Source organism: Lycium ferocissimum, unplaced genomic scaffold (assembly GCF_029784015.1).
Source record: "Lycium ferocissimum isolate CSIRO_LF1 unplaced genomic scaffold, AGI_CSIRO_Lferr_CH_V1 ctg1292, whole genome shotgun sequence".
NCBI lineage: Eukaryota > Viridiplantae > Streptophyta > Magnoliopsida > Solanales > Solanaceae > Lycium > Lycium ferocissimum.
The window spans coordinates 16,423-38,226 of record NW_026714600.1 but is presented as its reverse complement, the minus strand read 5'-3'; the positions used below and the strand labels follow the sequence as shown (position 1 = coordinate 38,226).

The 21,804-nt window shown below is 35.8% G+C and overlaps 1 protein-coding gene across 11 annotated transcripts; it reads right to left on the bottom strand.

Moving 5' to 3' along the window:
• Positions 1 to 7,429: 7,429 nt before the first annotated feature.
• Positions 7,430 to 16,021, bottom strand: LOC132042041 (mediator of RNA polymerase II transcription subunit 19a-like). 11 transcript variants are annotated; one of them, XR_009411328.1, is made up of 9 exons: positions 15,718 to 16,021; positions 14,635 to 14,722; positions 14,054 to 14,120; positions 12,939 to 13,228; positions 12,621 to 12,848; positions 11,493 to 11,552; positions 10,694 to 11,097; positions 8,724 to 9,127; positions 7,430 to 7,955 (listed from the first exon to the last, which is right to left on the bottom strand). XR_009411328.1 is itself a non-coding variant. In XM_059432675.1 (6 exons), the coding sequence occupies exons 2-6, from the start codon at positions 14,082 to 14,084 to the stop codon at positions 11,047 to 11,049; spliced, it is 660 nt and encodes a 219-aa protein (XP_059288658.1). In that variant the 5' UTR covers positions 14,085 to 14,120; positions 15,718 to 16,005; the 3' UTR covers positions 10,675 to 11,046. The 11 variants fall into 11 exon arrangements, 1 of the variants encoding a protein (XP_059288658.1); XR_009411327.1 differs by lacking the exon at positions 14,635 to 14,722 and having other exon boundaries at positions 8,724 to 8,930; positions 9,029 to 9,127; positions 10,953 to 11,097; positions 15,718 to 16,006; XR_009411322.1 differs by lacking the exon at positions 14,635 to 14,722 and having other exon boundaries at positions 8,724 to 8,930; positions 9,029 to 9,127; positions 15,718 to 16,005.
• Positions 16,022 to 21,804: the final 5,783 nt, after the last annotated feature.

Sequence of the window (21,804 nt, the reverse complement as noted above, 5' to 3'; positions counted from 1 at the left end):
CCTATTGTTTGCTGACTTAGGTACTTTTCCCCCATTTCTATTCCTTGTCGCTTGAGGACTGACGATTGTTTAATTGGTATCTGATGTAACGACCCGATTGGTCATTATAGTGCTATTGACAATTTTAACCCTGTTGACCCTTTTCTGAGGTCATCAGGCGGGTTTTAGTATGACTTTTGGAGGTTTGAGCCTTAAAGTGAGATTTGTTTAAACCAAAGTTGACTTTTGAGAAAATGGACCTTTTTCGAAATTCTGTCGATTCCGAGAGGTCCAGATGACCGTTTGTGACTTGGTAGTGTATTTGATTTGCTTCCCAATGCAATTGGGGGCATTTTGGAACTTGGGTTGAAAACTTGGCTTTAGGCCATTAGCGGTTGACTTGGTCAAATAAACATCCGTTGGAAATTCCGAGGCCGCAGATGAATTCGTAGCGCATTTTTATGTGTGTTTGGATGTTTGTTATGTATCAGTGGGGCCTCGGGTAATATTCGAATTTCGGGTTGAGAATGATCAAAAATCAGTAATTTTCTGGTGTCTGGTGTTCGCCGCAGCGGCACCAGAACTGCCGTGGCAGTCCCGCGGTAGCGAGAGACCGACGGCTACAGGGGATGTAGTGATTTTGTGGCGAGCCGCCATAGTGGTCAACCAACCGCCGTAGCGGACTCGCAGTAGCAGTAGTGGGTGTAGCTACAGCGGCTGAGAGGATTGTGAGTTGGGTGATATAGTTGTTCCCTTGTCGCCATAGCTGGTGCGCTGCAGCGGGCCTATGACCGCTGCAGCCAATGTCGGGCTGATTTTTCTCTTACTTCTTAAGTTAAAACCCTTGGACCCTATCTTTTCCCTTCATCACTTTCTAAGCACACTTTGTGGGAATTGATTAGCTTTTGGACTAAATCTTCTTGGAGGTAAGATCTATGACCCTAGACTTCATCATTTACTTTCCTAGATCCTTAATCCGTGCATAGAATCACTAGAATCAAAGTGGAGAAGATAAGTCTTATGATAAATTTCTTGAAATGGGTTTAGACTTCCCAAATGGAAATTGATGGTGAAATTGACTAGTATAACCATAGAATTTAATGAATTCCTTGTTGTTGAGCTTATTTCTTTCATTATTAGTGATTAATTTAAGGATTAAAGAATTAGGGTTGACACCCAAATTTGGGGGTTTTGCTTTAAATCTGAATTAGGCTTAATCTTGATTTGTTTTAGCAATTGAAAAGTGGATTTGATCACCTAGAGCTTGAATTGCATCTCCCATCCTTCAATTTCCCTTTTTACCCTTGTGGGCTCATTTCCGCAATTCCATGAGTTACGATTTGATGTAACTAGAAGTATAGCAATATGGGTATCGTTCTTCTTGACTTCTAATGTAGAACTCGAATATCTTTAGACATTGAGTACTTGGAGGCGCTACGAAAAGGCAAGGCCAAGATGTGACGGTTCGTGGCTCCTGTTCGGGTTTCCAGGTAGGTTATGGCTTACCTTTTGTTTAGACTTCGGTTAGCGAATCATATGTAGAGTTGGTGATATTTAGAGAAAGCATGTGAACCTTTGGGTATGGAGTTGGGATGGAATTAGGTTGGTATTGTTGTTGACTATGGCTTGTTGCCTTATTGTGTTCTATTGAGTTATTGCTTATTTGTGAGTTGTTGTCTTGTCGCCACGTGATTGATTCTAGAGTTGATGCTTAGTGATTACCTTATGTTTCGGAGAGCATATTTATCATGATTGAGGTTATTGGGAAGGAAAGAAAGGTTATCATATTGATATTGTGATTGAGATATGTGTCCATATAAGGAACCATTGATTCATATAATCTTGTTGGCATTGTTATCATGCATTCACTCATTTATACATATATTGGGATCGGGTTGCACGCCGCAATACTTACTGGGATCGGGTTGCACGTTGCAACACTTACTGGGATCGGGTTGCACGCCGCAACACTTACTCGGATCGGGTTGCATGTACCGCAACACTGACTGGGATCAGGTTGCACGTACCGCAACACTGACTGGGATCAGGTTCACGTCCGCAACATTGACTATTGGATCGGGTTGTACGCCACAGCAGGTACATGGACTTAGCAGTCCCCCATGGGTCATGACTGTCGAGGCGACGAGATATTCTGCCCGAAACGTGTGTGTACCACTGCATTTGCATTGCATTCATCTCATATTTACATATGGCATCTCATATCTCATATTTACATATGGCATATGCCAAAGATCAAGCTTTTTCCTTGTTAAGTATTTTAACTTAGACTTTTTCGGAAAAGTCTAGACTTTTTAACTTAGACTTTTTCCTTGTAAATTAGACTTTTTCGGAAAAGTCTCAAGCTTTTTCCTTGTTAAGTATTTTAACTTAGCCAGATAATATTGCGTTTCTTCATCTAAGAATTGGCCAATTTTGAAGAGGCTACCTATGCTTGTCATTGTTCCGAAGTTGGGAATATAATACATTATGATGTACTGTATATGGACATAGAAGGAGAGATGCTGAATGAGAGGAGCCAGTCTAATTATGGATTATGCTACTATCAAATTAATAGCTCACATATACACATATGTGATTTATTCATTTCATAAAAATAATTATCTGTTCAACCAAATGGCTAGCTCACATATAGACAAATGAGATATTTTCATCTTACAAAAAACAACTACTCCTCACTAAATTTTTCACGCAAGCATGAGCAAATACACTATAGTTTCTAAATATACAGGCGTAATTCTTCTATTATAGTACTAGTAAATGTTTCATGATGTGAGTTGTGCCACTGAGTTGGATTTAAGAACTCAAAAGAGCTTTTCAACCACTTGCAGCAGAATTTTCAAATCTATTTCGTATGGAGATTTTGGCACAAGAAGGCAAACTGTCATCGTATCGCAATTTTTAGCTCTGGCTGATAAGAAGTTGTACATAACGCTTTGTGATCATCAGGAGCAACTGAACGGAATTCAATCAACATCATCGTCACGCCCATCTTTGCCTCTGTCTAATTAAGTAAACGCGACCATAAACCCAACGTTTGCCAAGGATTGCTGCAGTAAAAGCACATGGTATAAGGGCAACAATATACTAGGATGAGAGAGAATCTGAATGGTGCAAAAATGAAATGAATTAGGCATTTCATAAAGATGTCGAGAAAAATTGTTACTAACGAAAAAAAAAAAAAGAGTGAGAATAACAATTTAAGTAGCAAGTTAGACCATCAATAGAAGAAGAAAAAAAAAAACTAATTCAAGTTAGTTATAACTATGAACTAAAATAAATAGAAAACACATTCAAACTCAAAGACATATTCAACACCTTAAGATGTATAGTTTAAACTTCTCAAGATGAAGCTAAAGCTTGATGATGATGATAAACGGGGCGGGCGGGGCGGGTCAACAAAAAAAGTGAATAATTTTTTTTTGAAATTGGGTAATTTGAGAGGATTTGAGGATTTCCGTCCATAAGAGTGAAGTTTGAAGACGGCAGGGGTATTTTTGTTAACTTTCACTAACGGAGGGTATATTTAACTAATAAAATAAAGTAGAGGGGTATATTTGACCCTTTTCCCATTTATAGATGTAAGCTAGCCTCACTTTTAATGTTGAATGAGAGTGAGACTTTACTTGTTTTCTTAAAGAGCTTTTGAAATTCTAAAGGATGGTTGGCCCAATTAAGCCGAGTCAACCCGGTTTAACGAATCCGGACCGATGCTTACCGTTAGGGAACCGGCGGTTTCCGGTTAAAAACCGAACCGTTTAACCGGTTCCGGTTTAACGGTTCCGTTTAACGATTCACCGGTTTAGAAACCTCAAACCGGAACCGTCCGTTAAAAACGTTCAAAACCTTTTTTTTTTTTGTATTATATATATATATATATTATAGTATTTATTAGTATATTGTAGGTATAAATACATATGTTATACAAGTTTATAAGTAAAGTTTAAATATTTATTGACAATTAACAAAAGGTAATAAGTCAAGAATACGTAATATACGTGTATACATATATATATTATTAGTTATATGCTTAAGTTAACACTATATACTACATATACCTAAAATATAGTAAGAATATACGTATATATATCAATATACGTAGGTTATATAACTTTATATATAGATATATGTTTAAGTTATATACTATATATACTTATAACTTATATATATATATATATATATATATATATATATATATATATATATATATATATATATATATATAACTTATATATTATAACTATGTTATTTATAACTTAATTGTTTTCTAAGTTTATAAATCGGAAAAGGGCCAAAATTACCCTTCAACTTTGAAAAATAGTTCATTCATACCCTTCGTTATACTTTAGGGCCAATTATACCCTTACAGTTATACTATGGGGTCAATTATACTTACTATGTCTAAAGCTTGCCACGTGGCATCATCTAGCCCTTCAAAATTATTTTACCCTCAAATAATTTTTTACTCACTAAAATAACTCAATCGAGACCAGAATTTTTTTCGACAAAAATAATACGGATAATTTTTTCAAAAAAAATATAAAAATAATTCCGTATTATTTTTCTTTAAAAAAAAAAAAAAATCGGGTCGGATTGAGTTATTTTGTGAGTAAAAAATTATTTGAGGGTAATATAATTTGAAGGGCTAGGATGATGCCACGTGGCAACAACTGATTAAAACGAAGAAAAATTGACCCCATAGTATAACTGTAAGGGCATAATTGGCCCTAAAGATAACGAAGGAGTATGGATGAACTATTTTTCAAAGTTCGGTGGGTAATTTTGGCCCTTTTCCGTTTATAATATATATATATATATATATATATATATATATATATATATATATATATATATATATATATATATATATATACCTAAAATATAGTAAAAATATACTTATATATATATCAATATATGTATCGGTATACTTAGGTTATATAACTTAATATATATAAATATGTTTAAGTTATATATAACTTATATATATATGTATAACTTAATATATATATATATATATATATAGAGTTGGAACGAGGTACCAAATTGCCGGATTAATTTCCAACAAAGTGAAGGCGGCTAGAATTGCAAATCCACCAAAGTTACTTCGATTGTTGCAAAATCACCAACTCCACCAACAATATTATAATTGCAAAATTAATAATTGAAACTATAATAAGACTTTGTAATATTTATTTGAGAGAAATATAAAGTGACTAATTATTGCAAAGTAACTATAATTGAGAGATTGAGATTTGAGAGAAAGAGAGAGTGAATTGGTGTGAATTAAAATGAAAATGAAGAAGGGTTTATATAGGGGTGAGGGATGGGTTAAAGTGTTAAAAAAAAAGTTTGGGGGGTTGGGGGGCCAAAAATTAAGTATTTGACCGTTTGGCAACGGCCATTTTTGCAAATGGACCGTTGCCCATCACCCAGCATTCATGCCAATGAACACTTTTAAAAAAAAATAAAATAATAATTTAACCGTTCAAACCGGTCCGGTTCCGGTTTTACCGGTTTAACCGGTTCCGGTTTCAAAAAAATGGGAACCGGACCGGTAAAACAATTAACGGTTAACCGGAACCGGTTAACCGGTTCTACCGGTTCCGGTTCCGGTTTTTACCGGTTCAACCGAACCGGTTGACGGGCTTAGGCCCAATGCAAAAGGCAACACAGGAAAAAGAAAAGTTACAGATTAGGCATAAAAGTATTTAGTGGAGATTTGCCCCACCCCTTTTTAATCCTTGGTCTCATTTTTCTTGAAAAGACCCTAAATTTGTTGCCATAGATGTGAAATACAATGCGGAAAAGGGTTAAGAAGTATCAGAAATATTATCTGGAAATGGGGCAACTTTTACATTCAAAAGCGCGGCCTTTATTTAGATTCGACGGACTATACGACATGCCACTACCAAAAGACATGAGAAACTGTGACATTCATTGATCATTCAGCTTAAGTTTATCTAATTAAATGCTTTTTCAAATATGTTATATTGAGGATAAGTTCATTATCTTTTTTTAAAAATATTTGCACAATTAAATCACTTATAAAGTAGCATCATATTATTGGCGTTAATGTTTGGCCCAACACGTGGTTTCTATTTTACGATTACTGAAAAGTGTATGCTGATTATGATTAATAATGTGTTATCGGGAGACCAAAGGCTGGTTTGTTGAAATGGGAAAGTGATGACAAAAGACAAATCGAAAAGGATCCAAGATGTTAGTGTCCTTTGCCTCAATGAAAATAAAGATTCCAACACGACGGATGGTGGGTATGGATCCAACAAATCGTCTTTTAGAGAATGAAGGACAATTGTGTACTTCTTACAAGACATTCTTACTATTTAGAAGATTAATTACATTTCCCTTTGATTGAATTTTGATCTCCCAAGCAATTTTAGAATATTCCTACTAAAAGAATCTTGATTTTATATAGTTCTAACAAATAAATTTCATGTATGAATGTACTCGGAAAACGAAATACTTCAGTCTTGTACTCTTAAACCATGTCATTCTTTTGGAATATAGATATAATAATAATTCTCAATCAAACATGTGCGAATATGAAATTGCAGATGCATCACTTTCATGTATTTTTGGTATAAAATGAATCTTGCCGAAAAGGTAGGGTAATGCATTTACTCTTCCCTAATAAGTAGTAATAAATTGCCACAACTCGTGGGGTCGAGACATGGTACCTTATCGATGTACCATCCATATATTATTTATGGATCCCATTAGTCGTTCCAGGCCAACATCACATGCTACAGCCTCCTAAACGTCATCAGTCATTCAAAACATCTTTTCTTTTTTGACAAACGTGTTCCCTAAACCAACTTATGCGTACCTCGATTAATTCCAGGAGTACTTGCTACCTCCCACCAACTTAGATCTTAGAATAACTCATTGCACCTTGACTTAGATAGATAAAAGAAAATGACATAGTAGTATTTTTGCTTCTACTATAAGTGAACCTGAGACCTCATGATTCTCACCCACTTCATTTATCACTAGGTCACACCCTTGGGTGCGTCATTCTTAGCAACTTTACTCCACCCTACATTATCAAAACCAATAACACCATTCAAGACTATCACACATCATTGACTCAATGGCAGAGCTTCGCTATCACAGAGCTACTAATGTGACGCACATTCCCTCTTGCCCAACCCAAAGAAACAAATAGGAAGACGAAGTGGATTATATGAAATGTTATAATCTCTTTGGGGTATAGTTCAGCACACTTGAATACTTAGAACCGTGAATTGAGATCACAAGGGTAAGTTATATAATAAGCTAAAAGTTCAAAGTTCCTCTTCTGTATATGGAAGGCGATTTGCCGACAGAATGTAGCTGTCAAACCTCTTTACATCCAAGGGATGAGAGGATTGTTTTAGTTCATTACCCTCAACTACTAACATATGGAGCCCAGTTCAGCAAAACATGTGTACATATATTACCATGATTTCATGTCTAATGATTATTTGATCTCATTCTAGCCTAGTATATACAACAACAATATCTTGCCACGACGAGTAGAATTCCTAGCGTGACACATATAGACATCCTTTTAAGCATCTTCCCCTCCTATGTTGGATGTTTTTGAGCGCTGATGAGGGGATTACCTTCAAGCTCAATGGAAAGGACAAATCATAAAAGACCACTCCAACACTCGTATCAAACCTTCTCTTGTTGTTACACAAAGCTGCTGCTTAACACTAAGCTCGACCAAGATTAGAGTCGTTGAAAGAAGAGGAGCACACAAATGACCACAACACACTAAGTCACTAAAGCTGAATGAAAGGATCAAGGTTTTCAGTTTCAATGCCAAGTTGCCAACTAGGAAGTTCTTTTTATATAACCCAAAGAAGTGCTTTTTCAGCAGTTGTACCATGCACTAAAATATACTTCAAGTGAATACACCTTCTTGGCAATCTTTAGTATGTCCAAAGGCAATTCTGCAGGGAAAAATAAACAGGCGCATTATGCAATATGTGGTGTAAAAGGTACCATGCTGCTCTGTTCTTAGTTGAAAACATCAAGAAGGATACAAGAAGGATAAATGCCATGTCTAATAAGCTTTTCTAAAGTATTGCTCACAAATTTACAAACTTTATACTCCGTTGAAAATAGAGATTACGGACAGGATAGGCGCTATCTCTTAATGCATCTATTGCCTTGCTTCTAATGAACACTACATTCCACACAGTTCAAATATCCTGTTCCATATCACTTCAATCTTGGGATTCCGCAAACAGAAGCCCCACATAAACCCTTCAATTACACAACAAATATAAATAATGATAATGGCTAACCAGAAACTCGTAAACCTATCAGAAACCCAGCCCCCACACCACAACCCAAAAATAGAAAAAAAGAAGCTAAAACCTATCAGTGAAATATTGCACAAGCACACCCCAGGCACAAAAAGATGAAAGACTTGGTTCCAAAATTAGACTCTTATAACAAATGTAAAGCCATTAGGTAGCATGTAAAAAAGATAAATTTCTTTATATCGATATAGTGCTTCCAAATAGGAACATGCATTCAACATCAAAAAGCATATATTGTAAATGGAAATATGCTTCTATACCATTAGGGTCACATAAAGGCTAGAACTCTTCCAGCCAAAAACAAAGGACCTACTTCTCATCCTAGGAGTTAGCAGGTATGAAAGAGTCCCCAAACAGATGTTCATTATAGATACCAGTTCAAAGTATGGATACCTGTTAAAAGGTGAAAATTCAGAATGGTGCAGAGACTGAACAGGAAGCCGCTTTATCAAATCCAACCAATTAATATTCAAATGTAGGAGCACTCTCCAAACTGTCTTGTTTAACCTTTCTACACCTTATATACAAAATTCCAGAGACTGAACAGGTAGCTGCTTTTCTTAATCCGAAATGTGCATTTTGGAGTCCCTTCAGGGACATCTGAAAACATAAGTGCATCTTTTGTTGGACACAATAGTTCAATATCATAGTCTCTTGTTTAGCCTTTCTACAATAACTGAAAACAAATTATACATTACCATCCAATTCCATCTTTTCTTTTCCTTGGCTGGCATTTGATTTTTAGATTAACAGTCAAAGGACTACCTCTGTTTGCACTTAAGGGAGTACAAACCAGCCTGCCACAAACACTTCTGATGCACTCTTAACATTATTATGAAGAAATAAAGTATAAGTAGAAAAAGAGAGAGGGAGACGGACGCCGGAACGCGTGTTGGTAGTAGCTGGCATTTGATTTTCAGATTAGCAGTCAAGGGACTACCTACGTTTGCACTTAAGGAAGTGCAAACTTTAAGTGCAAACTAGGCTGCCACAAACACTTTTGATGCAATCTTAACATTCTTATGGAGAAAAAAAGTATAAGTAGCCGCCCCTCCCTTCTTTTATCCCGAAAAAGTTAATTCTAAAACATATGCAAGTACATGGACCATATATATAAGAAATGGTCAATCCAATTCTAAACCATTCCGCAAACTGCCAGGCAATATTTTCTTTTTGGTGGGATCCTTCCTCTCACAATTTTTCAGGAGGAGCAAAATACTTGTGATAACTGGTTACATAGAACCAGTCTTAACAACTAGTAAATATATACAGGGTCTAATACTCGATAAGGCAACTTCTTTTCCTATTTCCCTTTCGTCCCCTTCTTCTAAGGATAAGGAAAAATAGGTCACAGAGGACTTCAATTAAGTGTGACACACGTGAAACTTCGTTATAAAGCTGAATCAGTTAACATCAGCTTTTTTTAATCAAGATTTACATCAATGTTTCTTTTTAAATGATAACTCTACCAACCAAATAGTGAACAGATATACCAGGAAATTTGGACATATTGAAAATGATGTTTTATGCACCCTAAGGTGCTTGAGCCCATCATGACTACCTGAACTTCTACCTTGTTGATGGGATTCGATTCGCCACCTTATAACCCCCTTCCCCTCCCACCTATGTATAATTTAAGCAATTAAAAAGAAAAGGGTGCTTGAGCAAAAAGTTAGACAATTTGCTCATGCAATTCCTGTACAGAACGTTTCTTCCCTCTAAAGCCTTTAAACTCCAGTTTCCACTCTCACCTACAAATATGTCCAAAAGGAACAAATATTGTACTGCAAATTCGCAGAGCCATTCTGCCTAAACATTCATAATCTAAGTTGGATAAAATACAAATACCCACATACTTGGACAGTTGATATACTATTTTACACGGTCAAAAACATCCCCTGTGGATCAAAGTTTTTAGTGACACAACTAAGAATCTTATATCTATTTAACCCTTATATGAGAGACTATACAATCATAATTGGAAACCAAGAGCTAAGGGATCGCACAACATTGATTGCTTGTGTCCTTTTTCAACTAACCGTTGGCAACTTTCACCTTTTATTCTCCAGTGTACATGTAGGGCAAGGTACACAAATTTGATTATTTTACACTCATCTTGATATAGAATCAGGCATTGGGATAATATGCATGTTGAGTTTGCGCCACAACTTGCCTGATATTTCTCTTTTCACAACCATATTTGGACCTCCTGACGTTTTTAAGATTTAATCTGGTGAGACGATCTACTTATTAGCATTTACAACAGAAACATGTATCTAGATATAAATACTAGAAATAATTTATCTGGCTTTTTAGAAGGAGAAATACTAATTAGATACCCAACTAAAGCACAGAAAGTATACCTGTTTCTTCATATGCTGCTCCTTTAACACAGTAAAGATAGTTGAATGTGTCTGTTATTTGACTTGGTAATTTCGAAAAAGGAAAACAACGTTTCACTAACATAAAGAAACATCTATGCACAAAATCCTGGTGCCATCTGACCAAGCTGTGAGCTCAATGGAACAATCTTGCCCATGTGAAATATATAGATTGAAGCAATAGGGCATGCCAATAAAGTTCTTCAATTAATGGGATATAGCAGGACATTAACTTCTGTACCTCTGATTTTTCATAATACTAAGTAAAGGATCCCTCCAAATTCTCAATTGCAGAGTCTGAGGATAAACAAACGATAGAACCCCCCACGCATATTTCAGCCTGCTACCTTTATTGCACCAATCTCATCAATCTTTGAGTTCTTGTGCTGCAATATTTCAGCATGTGAATACAGCAGAGTTAGTAACAGGTGAAGATACAGGTATTAATGTAAGATCACCAATGTAACTTGTTCAGAACTATACACTTGAGACTTTCTGGATCTTGTTTGGTTAAGCTATTTTAATAGCTTTCTTCACAAAAAAGTTCCCGACAAAAAAGGTTCTTGGTTACTTTTTGTATAAAAATATTTAAATCAAAAAACACGCAACTTCAACCGGAAAAAAAAAAAATACAGCTGTCCAGACATTTTTCTCACAAATGTTTCCTCAAAAATATTTCTCCAAGGAAAACACTTTAAGAAAGTTGTTCAAACACCACCTTAAAGTTTGCAAATATGCCAAAGATGAAGGATCACATGAGTCCAAATTTATTCATTTCTACCTTGCTTCTCTTGTGTTTGTGAACGTCATTAAGTTCCTCCTCTCCATCATGCTTCCTTTTCTGGGATCAATTAAAATATCATAATCAGTCACCCCTTTCAATACTGTGAAGTACCGTTGTTGCTTCTGGCTGAAGCCCTAAACTCTAGCAAATATTGGTGATTTTCAAAAAGCAGCTCAAGTAGACGGTAGATAAGCATCACTAGAACAAGAACTTAAAATGGAAAGGGAAAAAAAACCATGTTTTGGAAATAAAAGTTTCCAACGTCAACGTCTCATCTAATTCAGTACTATACATGCTTGCATATGGTGGACTATATGGAACGAGATAAACAGATGATGCTTCAAAGATAGTGCCAACTTTATTCACAAGAAAAAGGCTAATTTTATATTTTTGTTTTGTTTTTGGTGGACTGGAATATGTAAGTGAGGTTGAAATAGTGCTATAGGATTTAGAATCACTTTGGCGCTAAGCTGACGCTGTCTGTTGTTTTTGGTGTTCCACTGCTGATATTATACAGCTAACAGTCTTCGTGCTGCGTCATTTATAAAATTTACGTTACCTTTTCAAGCAATGAGGTTAAAAACTTCAAAGTTCAGGTTACAGCAAATGGGTTAGAAGAGAGAGGATAGCTTGAGCTGTATCAAAGCTACAACAGCAAGAAAGAGTTTTAAGCTGATGTCGAAGTATCTTAATAAACTAAACACAGAGCAAGCTCAATCTTTTGCCTCATTAACTAAAGAGTCAGAGCAACAGATCATTTCACAGGGTCCTGGTCACATTTATCAAGAAAGGTAAACTTTATCTCCTTGACTTTTTCTCCCTGCGATCCAATAAAGGGAACTCACAACAGGAAAGGATAACGAATTCAATAGAATTGTATGACCCAGTGAAATTTAAGCAAGGGTAACGTTCAGCAAAGTTCTACTATCACATATGCAAAATATTTCATCAGCTTTAGACAATTCTATTAAGAATAAGACATTATTTAGCAAATCAATTTGAAAGAGCTGTTCGTCGAGCCAGTCATCTATACTTCTTCATACCAAAAAAGCAGATGATACGTTCAGTAAGAATCAACATATTGCACCAGATACCAATTGTCTCAAGGTTTTGCTAGTAACAGACCTTCTCGTGATGTTTCTTCGAATGATCAGCACCAGAATCATGATGACCACTTTTATCTCTCTTTTTATCTTTATCCTTGTCTTTACTTCGATCTTTATGACGATGTTTGTGCTTCTTATGCTCTTTGTCCTTCTCCCTGTCCTTATTTTTGTGCTTTTTATGCTTCTTCTCCTTGTCTTTTGACTCACTTTTGGATTTTCCAGCTACGGTAGGGATGCCTTTCTCAGACTATGAAACAAAAGAAGTTAAAGCATTACTTAAAAGACACCAACTCAAAAGGATCGTTGTCACTCAAGTTTCAATCATTAGATTTCTTACAGGAGGCAGATCAACTGGAGCCGCTTCACGTAGTTGAAAAGCTTCTCCAAGAACATCTAAGTCAAATGGCTGGATGCGGGAACTCGTCTCTCTTGACAAGGCAGTATCCTGTATAAGCTGATCCAACTGCATCCCTTCTCCTTTCCTAATTTCTGTGTCCCCCACAACATTGTGAAGATAGTGGGTATCTGAAATAGACAATGGAAGTGGCTTCTTGCAGAAGAACTCGTGATGAGGCAACAATTTGAAGTGATTAATAAGATCCACAGCACCTGTAAGTTCTCTGGGCCCTGGTAGTGCATTTTGACCAAATCAAATACAGTTATCTCAAGATGTCTTGACTAGAAATCTCAAAAAAAGAAAGGATAGGCATTTTAAAGATAAACAATCAGAGTCTGAATTTTAATCCTCATCAGACATCAAGAGATAAATCCAACCACTTTGAGAAACCCCCATATCCCTCTTTTTTTTTTTTTTTTTTTTTTTTTTTTTTTGTAGATGAGTAAGAGAAACCCCATATTCTTTAATACTGCAGTAATCTTTACAGCACTACACGTGAACAAATATCAATTACCTTTGTTAAGATTTAATCAATTTTGACTTATAATAGTCACAATGATCTGACGTCAAAGAATTATGATCTGACAGCTAATACTATCCTGTTGATGAAGGAAAATGCTTGAGAATACATTGTTTTGTAATGATAAGCTTTTACAAAAACTCATTCTATAAACAATCATGCGACGTGTAAAGCCCCAAAGATATAACATAGCATCACTAGTCCTTTTCTTTTCTCCAAAATGAACGAAGTTCGATGCATCCTTCGATGCAGAAGCAGAAGAACCACACAAAAATGAGAAAGCAGTAAAAGATCACTTCTACACATCCTGAAAGAGATAACTGCCCCACAAACCGAGGATTGCAAAGGCAAATAAATCAGCCAGCTACACATTTGAGCAAAAAGCTGATGAATGAAATGCATTTTACGTAAAACTGCAAATAAAACCCTCGCAGTATCAAATTATCTGCACTAGTCAATTCAGGGAAGCATGCAAAAAGACTGTATGTTACTACTTCTGTTTAAAGGAAAAAGCAAAATACTATAAGAATCTTACCTCTTCCAAAACTCTTGCTATCAGGATCCATTAATTAGCAACAAGCACGTGAGTATAGCATTATCTCCTGGAAAGTATTAATAGATTAGAAAAGGCCCATAACTACCTTTCCAGGCAACAGTCAGAGTATAAAACTGGAACTAAAACAGAATGGATAGGATAAAGAGAAACTAAAAAATGTAAGAGTAATATTTAGACCACCATACAGAACAAGGAAGTATTAATAGAGCTCATCAACCTTTCTGTAACTTGTCCAAAGAAAAATACATGATGCCCTCATTTTGCATAAGCTCTACTGGTCTAACAAAACCAAAATATGAAGCATCGGAAAAAAGAATGTGCCAAAGCAAAGCTAAATCCAGCACAAAATTACAACATATTTGGGTGAAACCAAATAGAGAATTCAGAATGTGGGTTCATACAGAGGTACACTCATATTCAGTTTCTAAAGCACCACCTTCCAGGAGGTTGGGAAGTCTTACCGTGGACATGCACTGATACTCCCAAAAGGAAAGTGAAATGAAATAAAACTAACAAAAAAAAAAAACATCTATTAAGAAATGAAGTAGGTAAGAATTTACTCCATGTTCAGCACTACAAGATGTAGAAGGTTCTTTCTCTTTTAGGTAAGTAAGGAGGCAAGTTGTACTTAAGCAATGATGTCCACATCTGCGATTACAAGGCCGAAGAAATAGATGACAAAAGGAAGTGGCACAGAATGTTCAATCAGATTGTTACCGGGAATTAACAAGGAAAGTCCCAAAATTAAGAGAAAACAAAAAGAAGAAAAGAAGTACGAGAAAAAGCCACTTGTTTTTATTAGATGATCACAAGGACAGGAAATGCAAACACCAAGACATCAAAATTTTATACAAAATTAACAATGACATAGTTCCCAATTACAAGAGTTTCGTAAGTTCTTTTTCCTTTCTAAAAAGTAGAAAAACACATAACCGAAGCAGTGAAAGTACATAATACAATATTCTATCCTAAGCTTGAAATACGCCTCTTATCAAAACATGCAAAAACGGAGACTCCACTAAACAACTAACACCAGTAGGCTTCTACACCTGAACACTCTTGGTGATCATCACACAAAAAAATGATTTTCCTTATACCCTCTTCTTTCTGTGTTCCTTTTTACAGTTAACAGCAATTGTCTCATTCCTCATTCAGCAAAACCTCATACCTAGAAACTTCAATTAGCTACAGTCCCATTATTACGATTGTAGAGATTCATTGTGTATTGTGACTGTCTCCCAAGAAATCAGCCTATGCTCAACATTTTTATGAAATTACTTCACAAATGTTACAATAACCAAGAAATTTAAGTTTTGACCATAGCAATCACAGTACTGAGCAAGTTACCAGAATAATAAGGTAAATAAAGGGAAAATAAGGTCAATTAAGGGGTAAGTTGAGAGTTGAACTCTTAGCACTACCCTCAAATTTAATCACCATCTCCACCACCAAGTTCCCAAATTTCAAATACACACCAAAAATCAATACTTTAAAAGATCAATACTATGAGGTTGTTCCAAATCTCAAATCATTTTAACACATTTCCCTCATAAATGAAACATCTTGATCTCAGAATTTTTAACATTAATACGCCTGCTGGAACATATAATAGCAAAATATCCAAATAGGGAAAAGGAACTTACTCGCTGAAACAGAGAGATCCAATAAGTTAATTCTGGAATCCAATAAATAGCACCAATCAAATACGAAAAAGGAATTCAACTTAGGAATTAGGGTTTAGCAAATTGACCACAAGGCTTCGTCTTCGATTATAATATTTGAACTGAAATAAACCCTAATTCCTGTTTGGTATAGTTGAATGACGATTGGCTCAAGGAAAGAAGAAAATCGACTTCTCGCTTTTGCTTGTTATATGATATACCACTACTGTCAACCTATTATTATTATACTAATCTTTTATGTCGTTGTATGTATGTATATTTTATTCTGATGATGGTACTGTTCCTATTTGACGTTGTCCCTGATGTGGCCTATGTTTGAGGGAGCTTTACGTCATTTTAGAGTGCCATTAATGACACTTCTCCATTAAAGGAAGAAAAACATGGGGTCGGCCATAAAATCTGCTTTTCCAAATGAAAATTGATGGGATGATTGAAATTTCTTCAATAAATTTAGTATAATTTCATAAGTGGAATCTGGAGAGGGTAGTATGTACAAGCCTTATTTCTGCCTTTGGAAAGGTAAGAGTTTGTTTTCAATAGATCACCCTGCTCAAAGAGAGATAAAAGGGACAGTAGCAATAATCATAAAGAACATTAAGATAATAAGATAATCGAAGCTCAAAAAACAATAAGTAGTTTTTTTTTTTTTTAATAAAGAGTGTTTTACCTATTCGAATTTGGATTAATCAAACCAGTTAAAACCTAAAGAAAAGAGGAAAATGTTTGTGCAAATTTGTATCTATAAAAGAGAAACATTCCGACCTAAATATGGTAGTTGTAACATTAGCTCATTTGACATTATTGAATATTTTGTGGATTATTTAGTGCGACATTGTCAATGCACCATCTTTTGTTTGAAGATCTAATGACGCAATCATGTTTCTGATAGACATACTAAAAATCGTTGTGTATGTAGCTGGAATACAGGTTGATTAGTAGAAGTGATCATATAAAAAGAAATATTTAATGAAATTATATAAATAAAGTTTTTCATGACCATTTTTTTCATACTCGTGGCCCGATCCTCAAATCTCTAATTTAGAATGAAGGGATCATATTTATCCAACCACAATCCTTCTTGTTATGAAAAAAAGTTTTGATTTTTAACATCCAATTTCTTATTGAACTTATTGGGTATTCTAAGAAAATAATTAGAATAGATTTTACATAATCCCTTTAACCATCTCGATTTTGAAAATAATATATTGTTTAACATCAAGATTAAATGTCAAGATAGTCTAGCTAGAAATTTTAAAATGTCAGAATAACCCTTAATTAGTGTGTCTTATAATAATTATTTTTTGCCCAACCACTAAAAATTATAGTAATGCTTAAATTAAAATTCAAACATCTAGACTTTTTCTCTCTAGTTTCCTTTTGAATATCAAAATCTTGTTCTTTTTTATTTATATGACTTTTTTCCTAAGAGCTTCAAAAAATTTAATATACATTAGATACTTCTTTACGTTATTTACATAATTGATACTTGTTGACCCTTGAATTCGTGACTTAGAGTAACAAATGAATTTATTTAATGGTTCGAGGACACACTAATTAAATTGATCAACCAGTGATGTTGGTAAAGTTTATTTGCTAGATAATAACATTAGAATATGATAAAACAAATCCATAGACAAAATGAATAAAGTAAAGAACTCTTATTTAAGTGCCTCCAGCGTAGTTATATGGCAACGTCCCTGGGACACAGTAACTTTGTGAGCTTAAGGGCTTATTAGCTTGAGAGTAATAATGGAGAAATATATTGTAGTGATGAAAACTCAGCTGATCTACAACGGAGGGGAAGGGGTGTTTTTATAGCCTAATCCTTAGTAACATCTTTCATGATTCTCGCTCCCCCATAATGGTTCAGATCTGCACATTACAACAGTTTGTATGAACCTATGAAATTGTTGAAATAGATCCCCTACAATTCGGGAACGATTGCTAAAAGGGCTTATCCTGATTGACTATTATCGTATTTCTGTTGTTGTATCTCCAAGCTTGTAACGTTCCTTGAATTCGGGCTAGTGTGAATATGTTACATGAGTATTAATGTGAGATTTTATCCATATGAAGTCCTATCGGGATGAATTCTGGTGGAAATGGTTGTTTGAAAATCAAGACGAATAGTGAGGTGCGTAAGATTCGATAGCATCGACTAAGTTTACGATAGGTCTGACTTCCTTCAAGTATACGTGAAAATCCGTTGGGAATTTGAGAAAACTTGTAGCCCTTTGAAATACCTCTTCAACAATATAAGGCGGAGCTAAAGGAGCTGTGAGCAAAAAGTTATGTATGATTTACTGAAGCCTATCTGGAACGGCGGCCAGAATGCGGTCGATAACTCCGAATGCGACCCCGCAAGTCCACTTCGCATTTCAAGCTGATTTTCGAATGTTACTGGAATGCATGTTGATATTTGGCACAAATATCGAAGTTTCGTGTCGCTTTCCCTCTAAATCTTAGTACTTTACTTGCTTTCTTGATGATGCAATCGTTGTAGCCGCGCTTATGTTGTTATGTTTGTGTGATTAGGTTTGACAAGGCCATTTGGAGGAAAATCGAGCAGCTTTGATTGACTTTGGGAAGCTTTTGCATCTGAACGTGGCAACGTGGGAAGTGTGAAAAAAGTAGAGAAAGAAATGAAGAATTGAAGACCCCACTTTTCATCCGCATCGCGAGACGAAAGCGTAAGGAATCAAACTCTGATTAATGTGTGCAATCAGACTTTTCAACCGCATCGCTTGGAGAAAGTGAGCAAAACAAGTTTCTGACCAAAGTGCACAATCAAGCTATCCTTCCGCTTCGCGGAAAAAAAGCACATGGATGATCAGGCGATCCTTCCACGAAAGCGGAGTTACGCGCAGTTTTCCCGTTTCGATCGGGATTAGGTCAACTTATTTTAGCTTTTAACCTAGACTATAAATAAACGTTTTCATTAATTATAAACGGTGTGCTGGGATTTTCTAAGAGTTGTAAGCCGCCGTTCTACTTTCTCTCTCTAGGTTTATTTTATTTTCTTCTTTTCAACCCTACATTATTCATGAATTCTTGCTCTTCATCTAGAATCATGGGTAGCTAAACTTCTTCATTCTAGGGTTGTGGCGAAAGAGATGATAGTTGGTTTGGTGACAATTTCTATCGATTAAATTTTCATATTTTGGGTTGCTTATTTATTCTTGTGCTTAATTATTTGATTTTTTGGCCAATAGTTAGACACTATATGTGGTCCGTGAATTGAACTTGAGAGAGGGAATTCATGTGCATAATAAGAATAAATAGAGTTTGTTCGATATTATCGTTTCGCTACTGAGGATAGAGATATACCCTCTTAGTTGAATACGGAAAAATAAATGTGTTCTTGTTACCTCTGACGACTATAGAGATATAGGCATTATAGAGCATCTACAGGCTTGTGAGTAATTCGAGAGAATATCATAAAGTTACAATTAACCCGTCAACTAGTAACTGCGTACGACCCAACTAGTGGACCATAACGGGTACCCGGAGCTGACTACCGAGCGCCACCCATCATGCTATTTATCATACTCAACCTGGACATGCGTCAACCTCAACACGACTTATCATGAACAATCTCCAAATATCTCCCAAAACATATATATGTGCATAAGTCCACGAGGCTAAAAAAATGATGTACAGAATATACAATGAAGAGGTCACATAGTATTTACAACCCACACATATGTATCTACGAGCCTCTAGCTAGAGTACTGAAAACATAAGGTCGGGACAGGACCCCGCCATGCCTCAATATATACACAAAAGCATATACCAATAGGATACACCTCCGGGGTAATGGGGTGCTCCTGTAAATCTGCTGAATAAGCTCCTAAGCATCTGCACCGTCTCCCTGTCTACCTGTGGGCATGAACACAACGTCCATAAAGAAAGGACGTTAGTACGAACAATGTACTGAATATGCAAGGCATGTACAACAAAGATAGTAAGGGAATAAAAGAACATAAGATGAAGAGCAAACTTCAGAATCGATCGCTTCTGCTGCGTAGTCATGCATGCTAATTTTTATAACAAAAATAATATCATATCATACATATATAAGCTGCCCGACCATATAGGTACGGTGTGATCATCATTAGCCCGCGTCCGGGGCTGCCCACTACAGTGGTGTGTCTGCCCGGCCATGTAGGCACGGTGTGATCATACATGAAAATAACATAAAGCATGCACGAGAGCCCAAAAGAAAGCTATGACTCTATCGGAGTGACATAAGGTCAGTAACTTCCGATTACATTATGAAATAGTCATCGTCGCTATGTCTCACCTTGAAGGAACTAATGTCATGAGGTGGGACAGCAATAAGGACCAACATCAATGAAATCATAAAGATAGGATTATCAAGCTCATTTTCACATCATTATCATGGAACATATCTCATCTTTATTTCATAAGAAATTCTTGAGAATCATGAACTTTCAGCTCTTAGGATGTAATAAGGTCATGGAATATAGAGAAGAAATCATAGCATAGAAGTCATGCCTTTGAAAGAAGGAGACTAGCCTTACATACCTTTATGCCTCTCTAACCTTGTCGCCTAAACGCTTCCCTCCAAGTTCACTATTCTACATTCAAGAGAATTCGTAATAAGGTCAGATAACCGGAATCATACTTTAGGTCTCAACTAGCACAACTAAGAGTTAACGAAAATTGGGCAGCATCTCCTTTGTTTCAACAACTTCCTCCATATAATAAACAACTCCTAAACTTCAGTAACAACACCCACAATATCATAATCCATAGACTTCACCAAGCTACATTATTCAATTTTCAAAATCCCCTTTCAAAGTCATCCATAACCATGATTGTGACACAACATCATATTCATTCACATATAATGCTTCTACGACATCTTTAATATCATTCGTAACAAGATTACATTCATGATATATAAAGAACTATTATTCAAGTCAAGTTACTATTCAAGACTACCACTATTTCCATATTTAAACTTCATACTCCACTTTCTTCCATAATCCAAGTCTTTCAACCACTCAATATTCTTAACAACATGAAATAAACATAAAACTCACCTTTGATTATGTAGGAATGAACTTTGGACGAAGATACCTCCCTTGAAGAAAACCCTAACTTCAATTCCAAAGGGATTTCTAGCTTCCCATAACCCTAGCTAGCATCCTTGCACTTGATTTCACTAATTTTTGGTATTTGATCTTTGATCTCCCTTGAATTTGTGTTGGTATGGTGTATAGAATATTCTAGAGTTCTTGAGAGGTGTGGAGAATATGAGAAAATGAAATATAAGAGCACGGGTCTTATATTTACAATTGGGAAAAATCTGACCCGACATGGATTATACGGACACTTATACGGTCCGTATAAAATTATACGGTCCCTATAAGTGACCGTAGAATTGCACCAACAACCGACCCTTCTGTAACCATTATATGGTCCCTTATACGGTCCGTATAATTTATACGATCCGTATAAGTGACCGTATAATATCATCAGTGATGACCATTCACTGTGACTGTTATACGGACCGTATAAAGTTTTACGGACCTTCTTCCCGAACTTGTTCTCGTCATTTCGTATGATCTCCAATCTTTATGGGACCTTCTTAACACTTGTTTAACACTTCATTAACAATCTAAATATCCTCGTAACTCCTCTCCAAGGCATTACCAATCTAGCCTTAACTCGATAGTTTGCAAAATCTTTCCCAACCACAACTTATACTTCACCTTCCTTTGACGAACCTAGTTTCACTAATTCATATAACTTCAAAATCTTATCGTATGCACTTTAAAGCCACCAAATACCCTTCTTATAATCATGAGAGCCTCATGTTCCACCGTAAGCTCGCATTAGTCTATCTACGACACAACGACATGAAATTTTCGAGGTGTAACACTCTCCCCCCCTTAAGAACATTCGTCCTCGAATGTTAAGTTCTCGAGAATTCTACAGAAATTTCGCCAGAGTTTCCCCTGTAATATGTCACTACCATCCTGTCACAGCACCCAAAATAACATCGCCTCACAGGGCTAC

Bases quoted from the DNA above. Each gene is read 5' to 3' on its own strand.
- LOC132042041 (XM_059432675.1), bottom strand. From the start codon at position 14,084: ATGGATCCTGATAGCAAGAGTTTTGGAAGAG. The intron at 13,229-14,053 runs GTAAGATTCTTA...ATGCACTACCAG, and splicing joins TAGCAAGAGTTTTGGAAGAG to GGCCCAGAGAACTTACAGGT. The intron at 11,098-11,492 runs GTAGAAATGAAT...GAAATATTGCAG, and splicing joins ACAAACACAAGAGAAGCAAG to CACAAGAACTCAAAGATTGA.